We start from the raw sequence: 17,583 nt of genomic DNA, 5'->3' as shown, positions 1-17,583 counted from the left end.
GAGAGCCGGTTATGGGCTTGATGTCATTTAAAGCAGAAAAACGGGAAAGGATTGTGTGGGGTTTCCCATCTGATCTTGATGCAATGGGGAGTTTATGTTAATGAAGGGAATCATGGGAAATGACCTTGGATAGCAAAGATAGAGAAGATTGTGAAGGGCTTTCTTTTTTTTTTTTTTTAAATCTCTTTAGATTTATTATCATTATTAGTTTAACATTTAATGAAGTTTCTCTATTTACAAAGAATTTACTGAAGTTTCTCTCATTACCAATTTACTGAAGAGTTGCAGAATGATGACAGGATTCTCCTACATACACCCTATGGAGCCCATTCCTAGGAGGAGCCTCCAGTAAATTTTCTAATCCCCCCATGGGTTTGTGAACCCCTTGTGCCTGTGGAGGATTGTCTCTGCTCAGTAGGTAGTCCTCACACAGCTCGAAAATTTTCATGCAGGGCTTTTGACTACTGGTTTGAAGAGTTTGGATTTGATCAAAGTATGGGAGTTGGCAACTTTTTGGAAGGGGGCCTGGCTGAGCTGGTCAGCAAGGTACAGGGAAGTAAGCTCAAGAGTCTGAAGCTCCGAGGAGCAAGAGCAGTGAGAGTGGGCAGTTAGGGTGCCTGCAGTCTCCACATGTGTCCCTTTCGGATTCAGTCTGTTTTGGGAGTAGGTAAATCTCTGCCTCAAAATCACCCACTCAAAATTACTGCCTCTCATTTTTGCCTCTTCCTAGGAATTGTTAATTTCATTTTATTTAACACATTAGTAGAATTAATTGACTGCTTGCAAAAGACTAGAAGCAGCAAAAGTGAGTAGGCAAAGGGGCCAACTTTAATATGGAGAAATGGACTTTAGTAACGGTGTAGAAAGGCACCAGAGCTCTACAACCTAGGGACCACCTGGCAGTTCCATGAAATCCTCTAGTGTTTCTTTTGGCACATATTCAGTAAATGCATGAGTGCTTCTTTATGTCTGAAGCTCTATACTGGATTCTAAGAATGAGAAGACTCTGCCTCTCAAGGGGCTCTTGCTGTATGGTATCTGATGCAGTAACTCTAATATAATGATTGGTCCTGCTCAAACTGTACACAGTAATGTGGGAACACAAAGGAAAAGATCTGATTTTGTCTGATGAAATTGAGACAGCCTTATGGAGGAGGTGACATTTAATTGGGGAAAGAGAGAAGAAAGAAAAAGCATTGAGAAGAACATTTGAAGGTATCCTCAAAACTGAAGGAAGGGGGAAAGTATGCCATATTTGGCATTTAATTAGTGTTGCTAGAGCATAGAGTAATGAGGGTAATTGAGACCAAAAAGTTAAATTAGGCCCAGTGTGAAGAGCATTTATTGCTGAGGAATTTGGATTTTAGACTGCAGGCAGTACAGTAGCTTGCTTCTTACATCCTAGGCCAAGATAATTAGAGAAACAGTATAGCAAAGTACTCTTTAAGTCCTACTGCCTTGATTCAAATCTCAGCACTTCCTTCTACAGTGTTATCTTGGGTTAAAAAACCTTTCTGTGTCTCAGTTTCTAAATCTATAAAATAGGGATGATACTATAACTACTCAGTTGTGTGACTTAAATAACCTGTAAATTATGTATAGTTAGCCAAATCTAGTGAATTTTTGTCTATCTATAGTGATTCAAATATAGTGAATTATTGTCTCGTTATACTGTGTTAGTCATTGCAAAATGTGATTGATAGTTCTGAGTTAGAGAATAGTCATTTGCCTTTTGGAACCTGGACTTTCAAACTGATCAGACCAAGCACTTCCAGGTTAAAAGACGACATGTATGTCTTCTGCCTAGAGGATTCAGAAAGAAGTCAGCAGTCATGTGGCCAAAAGATTAGCTATATTCTCCAGATTGCAGAGAATTCGAGTCCAGACCTCAAAATCCTCACCAGGATAGTGCTCAGTTGCTAATGAGATCTGAGTGAATGAAGTCATACCAGACCTCGAGGAAGCTTCCCTGTTCTCTCCAGGTCGATTCTGCAACAGGCTAGTGTAGGCATGCGCTGGTGCCCTGATATATAGCTAGCTAATCAGTCTTAGGGGGAGACCAGATAAAACTTGATTCTGAATCACTTAGGCATAGTTATCATTTATAACCCTGAAGTGCTCCATGCTAATAATCTGAACCAACTAAATTCCTGAGCCTCAGTGCTGTGGAACCAGAACAAGGGTCAGTTGCCCAGTTGTCTCTGGGAGTCATGCCAGCAGGCCCTTAGGCCAGCTATAGAGCCTTTAGTGGCTGAATTTGATTAAACAATTTTGTGGCTAAAACAGGTATCATATGCTGCATTCTAAATTAGATGGTAGTAAAGGAATGAGTTTGGACTTTGTCCTAAAGGCAGTGGAAACATTAAAACAATGAAAGCTTAAGTAAGGAAACTGGACCAGTCAAATCTGCATTTTAGAAGAACCATCGTATTATGGTGTTGCAAATGGAAACAAGCAGGACTGGAAGCAGAAAGGTTAGTTAGGTGGCTCTTAAAAGTTGCCGGGTGATGGGAAGGTGGTACCTTGGAGTAGAGTCATACAAGGGGAGGTGGGCAAGTTCAAGAGATATTTAGATATCTTATTCAGTATTAATGGTCTTAATTACTAGACTATCAAGTGTAATCATTTTTTGCTGCTAAGTAAAGCTTGCCCCTCAAAAATTTAGAATTGTGAAATGAACCTAGTTTTTATTTCAAGAGGGCTGAGGTAGTGATGTCATTATTTTGAATTAAATTGTCTTTTTTTTTTTTTTAACAGTGTCCATGGGCTACCCCTCAAAATACAATATCTTGTTCTTTGGCTGATGTAATGAGTGAACAGTTAGCTAAAGAATTGCAATTAGAAGAAGAAGCTGCCACTTTTCCTGAAGTTGCGTAAGTAAAATTCACAGCGAATCTATTTTGTCTAGCAGCTTATTATAACAAAGTTTAAGAATTTGATTAGTGATTGTCACGACAAATGATTAAGAAATACATTTAGAAAAGCAATGCAGTAGAAAGAGCACCATACTGGGAGTCCACTGACATTTGAGTTTTAGTTCTGATTCTGTGATGAGCTTTTAATATTATCTTGGGCAAAGCACTCTGTTTCTCTGGGTTTTTAGTTACTGCAGATGATCAAATAATGAAGTAGGATACAGTTTTGATCAAATATTTATAGTTAATCATATAGATATTATCTCTCCTTTGATCAGAACACAGGACAGATGAATTCTAGGTCTCAGTTTGGACTTTATTAGAGACCCTTTAGCTTTCTGTTGCAGCTTTCTTATTCCTAGTTGGTGCTCTCACGGGTTCCTGCCATTGGTCAGAAGGCAGCTAGGCAGGAGAAGGTGAAGAGTTTGATACATAGTTTTTTTCCATTGTTTCTTCAGTACAATTTTTAATAGTGAAAAGGCACATCCTACTCTCATAATTGGTAGCATCTGTTTACACAGCATATTATATTAGTTTATATTGCCTTATTTTGAATAGTGTTGCTGAAGGACCATTTGTTACTGGAGAAAACACTGATACTTCCAGCGACCTAATGCTGGCTCAGATGCTACAGATGGAATTTGACAGAGAATATGATGCACAGCTTAGACGTGAAGAAAAAAAATTCAATGGAGATAGCAAAGGTACTATGACCTTATAGTGACAACTGCATTGGGTGGTAGAAAGTGCTTGTAATGTGCTCCTAAATAAGTCTTCAACTATTTTTGCCTTTTAAGTTTCCATTTCCTTTGAAAATTATCGAAAAGTGCATCCTTATGACAGCGATAGCTCTGAAGATGAGGTTGACTGGCAGGATACTCGTGATGATCCCTACATACCAGGTATCAATGAATTTATTTGCTCAGGGGACATAGAAAGACTAAGTTTTCCAGTGAATCCTTGTATTTTATATTTATCTTTAAATCGAGTTTGAGAATTTACTGTTAGAGTCAGATATCTTTTCAGACAATATTGAATGCAGCAATTTAGTTTTTGTTATTTTTACATACCTGGCTTGTCTTAATTGCCTTTAGCAAAACCAGTTCCTACTCCCAAGAAGGGTTTTATTGGAAAAGGAAAAGATATCACCACCAAACATGATGAAGTAGTATGTGGGAGAAAGAATACAGCCAGAATGGAAAATGTAAGTTACAGAAAGTATTATCTGTGAATCGAGAGTTTTATTAGTATAAGTTAAAAACATGGGACTCTAACTACAATATCTTAAATTTCTACAAATATTCTTTATCCTTTGTAAAAATGTTTTAGATGATAATATAGGAATACTATGAAAACTCTTGGCAACTAACGAAAATATAATGTGCCACAGGATAAAATTCTAAATTATTTAAAAAAAGTTTGATTTATATTGATTCCAAAATTAAGAAACTATTCTTATGAAAATGACATATTTATCTTTCAGCATATTATTTTTCATTAAATAGCACCCCTACCCAATGGCAATTAGGGGATAGTAATGGGAGAGAGAAATACTTTCTACTATATCTCCTTTTATGCTTATTGAATTTTTTAGTGCCTGAACCACCCTTGTAAAATCAGAAATAAAATGTAATTTAAAACAAATAGGAAAAAAAAAGCATTTTTCATCTTTCATAAATATTGTGATTAATATGAAACATTTAGACTTGAGAACATAAATACTTGTTAAGTAAACCTTTTATTAAATTCTAGAAATAATCCAGATCTAACTCTAGAACAACCCTGTCCAATGGAACTTTCTGTGTAGTAGAAATGTTCTCTATCTATGCTATCTAATATTGTAGCCATATTTGACAATTGAGCATTTGAAATTTGTGTGGTGCAACTGAGAGACTGAATTTTTAACCTTATTTTAATTAATTTAACTTTAAATATCTACATATGGCTAGTGGCTACTATATTAAACAGTACAGCTCCAGAAGATAATTGTCATGGTATGGGCATAGCTTGCTATACTAATCCACTCAAAAATAATTATGAAATTTTATTTCTTTGGTAAGATTTGGTGTAGTCTTCAAAATATAATGTGTCCTTTGATATAAAAGCAAGCTACAAAGCATATACCAAAACACCTTAGTTTTTAGATGTGATCGGGTTTTTTCTGTGCATAGAATAAACCTCTTCCTTTGGGTTGTAATTTCTTAAATAGCCTTGATCTCCTTTCTCCTGTTTATTAGCAAGTTTTTTATTTTTTTCTCTAATACTTGTGGGTTCTGCTTTTATAGCCTCATCATCTATTGAGTAGGAAACCTGTTCCAAGTAAAGACTGATCTTTTTTGTTTTTTTGTTTTACTGTTCCATTTTAAAGTATTCAGATGCTAATTCTTCTTTCTGGCAGTTTGCGCCTGGGTTTCAGGTAGGAGATGGAATTGGAATGGATTTAAAACTATCAAACCATGTTTTCAATGCGCTAAAACAACATGCCTACTCTGAAGAACGTCGAAGTGCCCGCCTTCATGAGAAAAAAGAACATTCCACTGCAGTAAGTAATCTTACTTTTTTTGTTGTTTGATGGGAAGATTTATATTAGGAAACGTCATTTTTGAGGAAAGAAAAAACAAAACATGGTTGATTTTTTTTTTTTTTTCCATGAGATTGACTTTTCAAATCAAAGATGTAAATAAAACCCAAGTAGCTTTGCTTATTTGGCTTTTCAGATTTAATGTCATGGTTATTAATTACTTATTCAACCTAACATTTTAGTGGTCATAATTTGGACTGTAGTTTACAATACATATGAATGTTCCAAGATTTTAAAGAAATTATTTCTTGTAACGTTATGACATATAAATTTATAATAAAAGTTTCTAATGCTTTACATTTATGAAGGTAGTGTCTGACATCTTGAGAATAAGCTAATTTTTAAACCTTTAGAAAAACAAACGAATGTTAAGTACATTAGGAGAGCTATTTAAAAAACTGTTAAACTTTGGCAATAAAATAAGATTTTCACTAAGCTAGTGTCTGATTTTTAATGATTCTTTTAGATACTTTCAAAGACAGAGTTACAGTTTTAGGAATGACTTGACTGCCATCTTAAGAGCCTGTTATTAATAAATAAAGATGAAAGAAGAATGTATTTTGAATGTTAGATATTAGAAATGGTTCAGAAAATGTTTTGTGATTAACTTTTTCATTTATAGTGCTTTATCTCTTGCAGGAAAAAGCAGTTGATCCTAAGACACGTTTACTTATGTATAAAATGGTCAACTCTGGAATTTTGGAGACAATCACTGGCTGTATTAGTACAGGAAAGGAATCCGTTGTCTTTCATGCATATGGAGGGAGGTAAGTGAGCAAAATACAATACCATCATGTCAACAGAAGCTTAACCCCTTTTCCCCAATATTAATGATTTACATGGAATCAAAGTTAATGCTGCATGGAAAACATAGTAATTTAAAATGTGCTATTGTAGAAAATCTAGACAACATAAGGACGTATAAGGAAAAATACAGTCTTCTTAATCCCACTTTCCAGTGATAATCATTAATAATTTTGTGTAGACTCCTTTAGTGTTTTTTTCTGTACGTATATTTTCTGCATTATAATTATACTATATCATACAGGCAGCCCTAAGTGGCAGAGCAAAATTTGAACCTTGATTTGTCTCAAAACTCACGGTCTTTCCACTGCAGGGCCTTTTGGTACCAGGTCGGAGGAAACATGCTTAGATCAGTCACTGATTTCTCCCCTTAAAACTCCAATTCTTACTTTAAGAAATACCAGCTTTAAATGCTTACATTATTTAAGGAAACGTCTTTTAGAGAGATCTTATGCTATTTAGATCTTACCCACTTCACTTGTGTTACAAAGGCTTAGATGAGTAAAGAACTGTAGAAGAAGAAAGATTTTTAAAAGAGGAGACCGTTTAGGGAATGTGCCTAAGCCAAGAATATGAAATCTTTTGGTAACTTACTGCTGAAGTCAACAGTAAGGCTTATTAGCTCAGCTATTCCTTTACTTTAACATTGTTTACAAACAAAAATGTTTAAATAGATTACAGAAATTATTCCAGTTTTTTTTAGGTTTAGAAGGTACTAACTCTGTACTTAAGGAGATTCATATGATTGTTGGTCAAGTCTTTGCCTTTGGTTTTCTCAACTATTTAACTAGTCTCCCTTTCTAGATAAGACATACACATATAATCATATATTGAATTATATTGTTGAGTTCCAAAAAGAAAAGGATAAAAATTTGAGTATTAGGATAAAGTAGTTCTACATTTTTCAAGTTGTGTGATCTGGAGCAAGTTATTTAATTAACCTCATTTAAAAACTTAACCCTCACCGCAGGATTTTTGCAGGGATAAATGAGACCGTGTTTGATAATCCTAATAAACATTTCTTTCTTACTTTAAGCCCTGTTTCCAAATTTCATTTGAAGGTTCCCTGAGACTAGACAAATATAACTTAATGGCACAAATTATTTAAAATGAAAGGTTATTCATGGTAGAAATTAAAACTTTACAGAGAAGAGTAAAAGGAAAAGTAGACTTCATCTTACCGACTCTTGCACCACAGGTCTGTTCCCCAAAGATAATCACTATTAACAGTGTTTAGTCTAGTCTTCCAGAAATTCGTATGCATATATCCCTTATTTTGTTTAAACTAAAAAGATTATTCTATACATTCAAGGTCTTAGTTTTTCAGTTAATATACCTTAGATTCTTGTATTCCTTGCTTACATTACCCCATTTTTATGGTAGTACATTCCATTGTGTGAATGTACAGGAACATCCTTGTACATCTGCCTTGGTGTGCTTTTGCAAATATGTCCTTACACTAAATTCCCAACATCGAAGTTGCTGGGGAAAGACTATATGCACATTGTCCCATTTTTGTTAAATAGTAGAAGGCCTCACTGAATGAGTACCAGATTGTGCTCAGTTTGGGCCTCTGAGCTGGCTTATTGGAGCAAGTTGTGTTTCTTGATTTATTTATTAAACATTGAAAAAAATTTTTTCTTGTATATCACACCAAAGGCCAGAAATCTTGAACTTCTGTTTCTTTTAATGGTAGGGCAAATGAAATTTTCCCTGCGAGTTAGTCAGATATACAGGTTGTACACATTCGAAAGGTCAGATACCGACAGATCACCTTGTGAGGTTACCTAATTTATGCTACCGCCAGCAGTATGAGCCTATCTCCCTTATCCTCATCGGTACTTTATTACCAAACTTAATATTTTTTTGTCAGTGTGAAAGATGAAAAGTGCCATGTTGATATTTTGGTTTGTATTTATTTAATTGTGATTAAGGCTGTACATTTTTTTCAAGTGCTTTATTGGCCATTTGTATTTCTTTTTCCTTGCTTCTCCTTGTCAATTGCCTTGTTTATCCTTCATCTATTTTCTGTTATATTTAATGATACTTTGATATAATGAATGATCTTCTGAGGGAATTGGTATTGTAATCTGTATTTTGGCATTTGTAAGTTAGCAAAACTAGAGAGCATTCGGTTTTCTACAACTGAGAATAAATGCTTTTAAAAGTTTATATTAGTTTTCTATGCTATGTAACAAATTACCGCAGACTTAATAGCTTAAAACAACACCAACTTATTATCTCATAGTTTCTGTTGATCGTCAGTGTTCTGAAGAATCAACAACACTATGTGCTGTTGGATTGGATATGGGATGTCAGAGGATGAATTTTGGCTAGGGCAGCCGGGTAATGCGTTTCACTGAGGCAAGAGCCTGGGGAAGGGGAGGGTTCGGGTGCAGTTATCAAGAATTTTGTTTTGGACATGGTAAATTGAAGATATTGGCTAGACATCTAAGTGGTGTCAAGTAGGGATTGGAAGAAAGGGCTTAAAGTTCTGGAGAAAGGACTGAGGATAGAAATGTAAGGGTTATTCATGTGCAGAGGATATGTAAAGCTGCGGAGCTGAATAAAACTTCATAGGAAGAGAAAGGGGTTACTTAGAACCAGTTGGACTCCTCTTAACCTTCTGAGGGTCGCTGAAGGAGGAGGAGTCAGCTGGGAAAATATGGTACAGAAGTGGTGGGAGTTGGGAGTTTGAGTCAGATGCTATTTTCTGGGAACTATAGTTTATTTCTTTTCTAGATTAACATTCCTTCAGGTATTTAAGAGTAAATATTATTGTCTCTTCTTCCATCCTCCTCCTCTTCATTCACACTGCCAGCACCACAATTCAAACCCTTTCAGTGACTCACTATTGTGGGACTATTGCATTAGCATCCTAAGTAGGCCCACACCTCTAGCTGCTCCTGCTCCCTTCCATCCTGACATTGGCATCAACTTGAACTTCATCAAGTGTGTCAAGCCCATGGTGATTCCTACTACCTTTGGGAATGCCCGCCTGCAGGCTTCTCACCCGGGCAGTCAGTGCTTCTTATATATCTGCCTCCATCCCATCTCTTTAGCTCTAATTTCTTTTATTTCATCTCTCCAACCAAGTCTTAGCTATAGTGTTTGTTGTTCTTCGCACGTGTCCTGTAGTTTCCTACTTCTGCTTCTTTTAATACTGTGACTGTTCTTGTAATATTCTACCCATTGTCCTGGTTCTGTTTCAGATGCCACCTGTGCCGGGAAGCCTTGACTGACCTTTCCAATCCAAAGGGATCCGTTCTATTTATGTACCTCTTTTATTCTCCCCTGTCCCTTGCATACTCATAGGGCAGGGACCCTTTTACTCACATTTATATTTACTAGCAGTAAAAGAGACAATTTTAAAAAGCTGTTCTATTTTGTTGCATTCATTGGATTTTGCCCCTGAACCATCCCAGATAGACTATTCACTATTTTAAAATGCATATATTTTCACTGTTTTTTGAGTTTGATTCCATAGTCAATAAATGAGAATTATATTAAGGATTGTTGCAAACTGGTTGAGAATTTATTTGAAAGTGTGTTTGATTTAAAAAGACAAAACCTAAGGTTTTATTAAGACCCAAAACTTGAAAGCTTAAAAAAAAGGCGTGTTATTCTCAGAGAAGGTAGAGCTACTTATGCGTCATAGAATCTTTATTTTGAAGTTGTATTACTTGTGAGCTGTCAACTTATACTGACTTATTTTTTTTCTTCCACTTAGCATGGAGGATGAAAAGGAAGATAGTAAAGTTATACCTACAGAATGTGCCATCAAGGTATTTAAAACAACCCTTAATGAGTTTAAGAATCGTGACAAATATATTAAAGATGATTTCAGGTTTAAAGATCGCTTCAGTAAACTAAATCCACGTAAGATCATCCGAATGTGGGCAGAAAAAGAAATGCATAATCTCATAAGGTAAAGAAAATAATGTGCCAAACATAATCTTGAGTAATTTTGTTTTTGTACTAGGCCTATTAGCCAGGCAAAAAATTCTATGCTTTTAAATTCATTTATAGAAATTATGGAAGGCCTTGAAATTCTAGTGCTTAATGAGCTTAAGAAATATTTCCATGCTTATAAGTATGAATTGATATTTTTAGGATAAACCATTTTCTTTTTTATTCCCTCAGTAAAATTGGAGGGAAATGAAGTCATTTTCTGCTTACAACATTTTATCGTATATCTAAATGTTCTCTTTTCAGCTTTCAGTTAGGCTTATTATGAATAATGACTTCCCTTTTTTTGTTTTAGAAAATGTTTATTATATCTGATGTTTGTTAATTTGGTGGGGGCACAGTCTTAACAGTCAAATTACATTTTTCTTTAATTTATTAGACTTGCTTCTCAATTCTCTAAGCAGAATTTGTCAAGGAATTTGTTTTATCAACCAAATGATAACTCTCATTAATAAACCTCACATATCTTAATCTATTAAAAGCTTAATTTTAGCTTTTTTCTAAAGATGTTTGCTTTCAAATGTAATTATCCATATGTATTAGTTGAAACATTCTTCTTAGTAGGACATCTAAGTAGAATAATTTCATAAGAGGTCTTACAATCCTTCAATCTCTTCTCTACTATTCTTCATCACACCCTGTGTAAAGTCTTTAGTGTAAAGTTCAAAGTCCTTTTGTGATGCAGAGCCTACCTGTCATCATAGCCTCAATCCATATTGCCCTTCTTCTAACTCAGGATCCAGCTATGTTGATCTATGCACATTTCCCAGATGGGCTGTGCTCTGGACCGCCTCCATGCATTTCCATGAGCTGCTTCCAGCCTCAGACCAGCATTTTCCAAGACTGTCTTCATCTGGCTAATTCCCATTCACCCACTTCTAATAAGCCTTCTTTGATGTTGCATGCTCCCATAGCAGCTGCCCCCCGCCCCCTGGCAGTGCATGTACCACACTACACTGTAATCATCTTCTCACCTGTCTGTCGTTTCCACCAGTCCATGGGCTCCGTAAGGGCAGAGTCTGTGTCTTACAGTCTTTTCATTTCCACATCTCCAGGGTGGAACATAGTGCCAGCTCATTGTAGGCCCTCGTTAGATGTTTGTTGAATAAGTAAAACATTCTCTCTTTCATATCTTAACATTCTTAATCATTTCTTTCTGTATAGAATGCAGAGAGCTGGAATTCCTTGTCCAACAGTTGTACTACTCAAAAAACACATTTTGGTTATGTCTTTTATTGGCCATGATCAAGTTCCAGCCCCTAAATTGAAAGAAGTAAAGCTCAGTAGTGAAGAAATGAAAGAAGCTTACTATCAAACTCTTCACGTAAGTTGTACATTTCAAAGTATTCACACACCAACTTCTAAAAATATTAATGTAAACTTTAAAAATTTTTCTTAAAATAGTACTATTTTATGATGCTATAAGAAGGACAAACAAGTTTGTGAAGGAATGTTAATATTGAAGAGTTGTCTATATCATTATGCATGTGTCTTGAGTCATTTTAGAAAAATAGACCTAGAAGCAAGTGAAGGCTCAGTTGTTAGCATCAGTGTATAGATAGAAATCTGAAGCTATTATTCATAAAACTTCAGGTAAATAAAATTTTTCGTTACTACATTTAGCAGATAAAAATTGGTTTGTATATCTTGAATGACTGTAACTCTGACAGCAAAGGAATTGCCTTGTCGGGAAATTTGAGAGAAGCAGATTTGGACTCAAGAAAGTGAAGCTGGAAACTGAAGATGGTAGGGAGCAGTTTCTCTCTGCTAACATCTGTGCAGGTGTTAGAGTTAGAAGGCACGTGTGAGAATCTTGAGGAAGCTATTTATGCTTCTGGACAGCAGCTGAATTCAACCCGAAGCCCTCCTAGCTTAAGAAAATGCTCCAATGTTATCACTGTTCCTCTATTGTTTTGATTCGTGGAGAAACATTTTGCACAGTTTGTGCATGAAGCTCATGTCATGCAGCAGTTGATGTGACTATGGAAGTGTTATCTGACTTAATTTTATAAGCTGTAGCTGGGGAGGAAATCAACCTTTTTCTGTCTCCGATAGGACAGACAACATTCAAAGGAAAATCAAGTTTACTTTTCTGGCTTACTTTTTGGTGGTGGGTGGCTGAGGAAGAGAGAAAATAGTAATGTACTTTTCTATTAAGGCTGGGAAACAAAGCATTAATGCAATTTCTACTACAATACTAGGGGTCACCATCAATAATTAATATATAATGTCACTTAATTTATAAGAATATTGCTTTCCTCTTATGTCTGGCAGGAAAATGCTTTTTGCCTAGGAACTATATATACCACATGAAGGTCTCAGTGGGCCATTTGCCCTGTTATTAAGGGTAAGCCAAAGTCTCCTGGTTAGTGAGCAAACACATGGCTGCTCTCTCACTCCAGGTCTGCAGAATCCAAGTCTGCCCCTTGGCATGCATCCTACTCTCTTTGCTGTCACAAAGGGAAGTAGAGTGTCACACACTCATCCCCTCCATTGTTTCACTGTTTCCCTACCCTGCCTTAAAAAGCAAACAAACAAACAAACCCAGTTCTAGACTGTACAAAGAAAAAGTTCTTTAATCTAGTCTTGATTTTTCTGGATAATGTTGTTTTTTAGTTGTATAGCTAAATTAGAACTGTTACTTCAGTTCCTAAATGTCTGCCTTGCCTCCCCACAGTTGATGCAGCAGTTATATAATGAATGTACTCTTGTGCATGCCGACCTCAGTGAATATAACATGCTGTGGCATGCTGGGAAGGTGAGGAGCATATTTTGTTAACATGCAGATTAAATGACTTGGTGTAAATTACGAAAGGTAAACCATTGTATGCTCTGTATTTAAATAGGTCTGGTTGATCGATGTCAGTCAGTCTGTAGAACCAACTCATCCTCACGGCCTAGAGTTCCTGTTCCGTGACTGTAGGAATGTCTCACAGGTAGGCATGTAAACTAATATGGCTTTTATTTTTATGGGGTTATAACAGATTCAGATATTTTTCTCACTACTAAGATAAGTAAGGTATTCTTTGAAATTGAAGGAAGGGCTTAGTTACTGGCTGCCTTTTCAAGATAAAGAGACAAAGATCATTTGTCAGATTTTCTCTTCAGTCAGAATTTGATTTTATACCTCACATTTGGGCCATTGAATTAAATTTCCAATAGAGTAAGTTTTTATTCTGGCTCCAAATATTTAAGCAGTGAGTAGACATTTAATACATGCACAGTGCTTAAAGAGAGGCTCTGATATGTCATATTGCAAGCCTGCATGCTTACTGTATTATTACCACTAAAAGGAGAATACTCTTCTTAGTGGCATAGTGTCAGATCACTTTCTGGGAGGCAGAATAAACAGATTAGGAAGGTAAAACTTAGAATGCAGAGTTGAGTCATACATGTTTTCTGTTTCTAAACAAAATGAATTGTTGGCAACAGATTCAAATGGTAATGATCTTTCTAAATGACAGAATAACTTCATATTGGAAATAATGTATTGCTTGAAAATTTTAATTCATCTGATTTATGCTTTGAGTCTGCACATTCAAAGCAATGTCAAACAATTTTATAAATTACTCATTTTTATAGCTGTAGAAGGTGCAGACTTAATCCAGCTGTCGATCATGACAAACTTAATCCAGAATACAGCACGGATGTGTAAAGAGAGCAAAAAACAAGTAGAACCTGAGCATGTTAAAGTTGAAGTGAGAACATCTATGGTTTAAAAACTATGGAAGGAATTCAGTGGTGTCTTACGGTACTTTTTCCTGTTCTTATTTTCTAAGGGAACCTTGCTAATATCTCTTACTTTCTTATATTTTTTCACTAGTTTTTCCAGAAAGGAGGAGTAAAGGAAGCCCTTAGTGAACGAGAACTCTTCAATGCTGTATCAGGTTTAAATATCTCAGCAGATAATGAAGCTGATTTCCTAGCTGAGGTAAGTTTAGCTATTGTTTTACCTTGCTGGTAATGGAGTACTGGATAGAGTAGGTAACTGAAACCTAGAGCTAATTTTATCCTCTCTTAACCTCAAAATAAAATTAATCTAGAATTCTTGAGATATTTTCGGTCCTTTCCAGGCTTAAACCCTAGGATAGACATATAGCAAAACACTTCTTCGAGGAGTTTACAGCCTTGTCGAGATGGACAAATAACACATTTCTAGTACACTGTGTTTCCTCTGTTTTATGAATGAGGCAGTTAACTGGGGAACACTCTCGGTGATACGAAAAGCTGTAACACATGGTCCCCGCTTTTAACTGAACATAGAAAGTTAACAGTGGCCATCCTTAGAAATACCCAGTCATTACACTAAAGATGTATAGAACCATTAAAAAAAAATCTCCCTCCAGAGAGGGTCTCTTAAAATTGAACAAAAACTAAAAAATGAAACAGCATCTAATTATTCTTAGCAATATATCGAAGCAGAGAACGATTACAGCCTGTTCCAGAACTCCCCAGTACGACTTGAATTTCACTAAGCTGTGCTGGTTCTAAGGCCAGAGAAGTACCAGAAAGGTGATAAATCTAGCCTCTAGCTCAGTAGTTACTCAGTAGCTGTTACTGTTGCTGAATGAACACTGGGATTTCCTTTTTCTTGTTCCTTGAAAGCTTTATAGAGTACACAGTAAGATGTATCTTGATTCCAATTAAGAGCTTGATAAAGATACTAAATATTAACCCTGGTAATATAATCTAGTAAAAACCATGCACGTATGTGTTGTGTTGTAATAATATGTATGTGACATACTGTAATAGGTGTTATATACTGTAATTCTGATTCAAGGCCAGCATCATTAAGATTGACTTCGTTTTAAGAGGAAAAATGCTGGCTCAATCTAACGTAGGATTTCTGTGAAGTAGAATTTTGACAAGTGGATTCAATGTATTGATTTTGTAGATAGAAGCTTTGGAGAAAATGAACGAAGATCATGTTCAGAAGAATGGAAGGAAAGCTGCTTCATTTTTGAAAGATGATGGAGGTCCGCCAGTCCTATATGATGAATAACACCAATACCCACTGCTTCTATTGTTAGCACAGCAGTGATTGTCAGCTGCTGCCAATGGCAAATGAAGTTATGAGTGACTTGAAATACCAAAACATGAGGAGTGTACAATGGTGCTTCTGTGCTTTTTTTCCCCCTTGTAACCCATGTGCCAGATGTGTGGACAGCTCAGTATTGAGAGAATAAAATGTCACTACCTCTCATCTTATAAACAAAATAATATAATTCTTTAACAGCTACAGGTTATCTAGCTGAAATCAACCTGATTTTATAGGCTTTGTGGTATAAAATGTTTTGATGAGAATTTTTTAAACTTAGGTAACATTTCCAAATAGAGGAGGAAAGGACAGATGTGTTAACAAGGGAGGCATTTTATCAGAACATACCTGCTTCATCACCTCCCTGGTTTGTATGTCATCGTTCCTCGAATATTTTATTGCCCTGAAATTAGTTCTTCGCAATCCTTATTCCAGATTGTGACCGTGATTCTAAAGGAAAATGTCTTCTTTTAGTAGGCATTATAAATGGAAATCTGGTTTCAGAATAGCTGATGGAAATAGACACAAGCAAAATACTTTTTATTTGGTACATCACGAATATGAACTGAAGTCATCTTTTCCATACTCATATCCAAGGAAAGTTATCGCAGGTTTCTGAGAGAGAAATATATGCGAGAACTTCTTAACTATCCAAAATTTTTTAAATTAACTTCTGGTATTTCTACATTTAGGTGAAATGGATAGGATGTAACTCATGGTGCAGCTGCTCTGCATTTGTAATGAAAATGTAAATTATCTGGAAGGGCAGAATGTAAGATTTAACCATGTTTGACATATTTTAATGAAGTCAGTGAAACAAAGTTCAGTTTTCATTTCACTCAAAATATATACTTACTGATTGATTTTTGAGAGAAATATAGCAAGCTAACTAGAAATATTAAATAATCAAATGATGAAAACTAGGTTAGAAGCAACTTGGGCACAAAATTAACCAACTAATTTGAAATATCTGGCCTCAGTTTTAATGATTTTTAGTACTGACTGGATGCCACTTCTTAAAGCAAGTACTTTACTAAAAATGTACATTGGCATTCTTAGGATCGAAGTTCATTAACTACAATGTAATCATTCCTCCTATTACTGACTTCAGATTGGAACCACTGGCCACCCAATCTGGTAATAGAAAGTAAAAATCTAAACATTATGTATACTTGAAAGCTTCTCTTTGAACATTATTTAAAAATGCCAAATACGTTCTTTCTAGAAAAATATTTTTGTTTCTGTTGTATAGCTTTTAACTGCATTTCAGAGAAATGTGATTTGGAGTAGATACTTATTACATTTCTGAAATGTTTACCACTCTGAAACAAAGATTTAAATGACTGGTGATTATTGAATTTACAGAAATTTTAGGTAACTAATTTTTTTAAAACCATTAACCATTTAAAAGTTTCTTTGTCTTGTTTTCTGACATACTCTGACTAAGAGCAGCAAACCATTGCTGCATGGCATTCTTGGAGTGTGCTGTGAACATGGTTTTTAAGAAATTAAAAATGAAGAGGTCATTTTAGAATTGGTTCTTTGTGTGATTCCTTCCTGTTCCTTATATTAACTAATGTCCTAGCACTAAGTTACCCCTTCCGCATAAAATTAAGCAGTACTATTTTAAGCAATTTCCCCCCCCTTAATTTCTCCTATTTAGACTTTACTTTTAAATGACCTACTTTTAATTACAAATAGTTTTTTTCTTTTCTATAGATCAGAGAGTATATTTTCACATAGTAGAAAAAGAAAGTAGAAAATGGTTTTCTAAATAATCATACAAGTTGAAAGAAAAACAAAATATAGAAATAAGGATATTTTACCTCACTTTAGTGAAAGTGGATAATAAGTTATCAAAAGAAGGTGACTATATACGGAATTTTTATCTCAACAAGATAATTCGTTGTCAGTTTCCTCTTTATAAAACCCTGAGATTTGTCAGAAACAATACATTTTCTGCTTGTAGGCTCTGGCCGTCACAAGACATTGTCTGCATCTTTTGAAATTCTGAGCAGTTTAGCAGCACTTTAGAAATTGGGTGGGAAAAGCTCATCTGATTGTATTTTCAAACCTCTTATATTTTTGAAGATATATATTTTTCTATTTGAGCGTTAAAGGGATTCCATAAAAATTAAAGAATGATTTAAGTTTTCAAAGCTTATTTTATCCTTGGAGACAATTTATTCATTTGAAAGCATCTTGTTTTTATTTTTTGATTTCCTATTTGTTTCTCAATTAAAAAATATTACAGGGGTGGTTTCATAGTGTGGTGG

General features: G+C 35.3%; 1 protein-coding gene across 1 annotated transcript in view; it reads left to right on the top strand.

Moving 5' to 3' along the window:
• RIOK3 (RIO kinase 3) overlaps positions 1-16,841 on the top strand; it is a 20,258-nt gene extending 3,417 nt beyond the window's left edge. The window contains exons 2-13 of the mRNA XM_006920029.2: positions 2,758-2,873; positions 3,474-3,619; positions 3,713-3,817; positions 4,010-4,119; positions 5,314-5,457; positions 6,136-6,263; positions 10,031-10,228; positions 11,434-11,593; positions 12,947-13,027; positions 13,116-13,205; positions 14,093-14,200; positions 15,164-16,841. Of these exons, the coding sequence (XP_006920091.1) occupies positions 2,758-2,873; positions 3,474-3,619; positions 3,713-3,817; positions 4,010-4,119; positions 5,314-5,457; positions 6,136-6,263; positions 10,031-10,228; positions 11,434-11,593; positions 12,947-13,027; positions 13,116-13,205; positions 14,093-14,200; positions 15,164-15,271 (1,494 nt within the window). The 3' untranslated portion in view covers positions 15,272-16,841. The remainder of the gene's footprint in view (positions 1-2,757; positions 2,874-3,473; positions 3,620-3,712; positions 3,818-4,009; positions 4,120-5,313; positions 5,458-6,135; positions 6,264-10,030; positions 10,229-11,433; positions 11,594-12,946; positions 13,028-13,115; positions 13,206-14,092; positions 14,201-15,163) is intronic.
• The last annotated feature ends 742 nt before the right edge of the window (positions 16,842-17,583 follow it).

The sequence above is a fragment of the Pteropus alecto genome, unplaced genomic scaffold (genome assembly GCF_000325575.1).
Source record: "Pteropus alecto unplaced genomic scaffold, ASM32557v1 scaffold146, whole genome shotgun sequence".
NCBI lineage: Eukaryota > Metazoa > Chordata > Mammalia > Chiroptera > Pteropodidae > Pteropus > Pteropus alecto.
The sequence above is the reverse complement of the archived record's forward strand: the minus strand, read 5'-3'. Positions and strand labels throughout refer to the sequence as shown.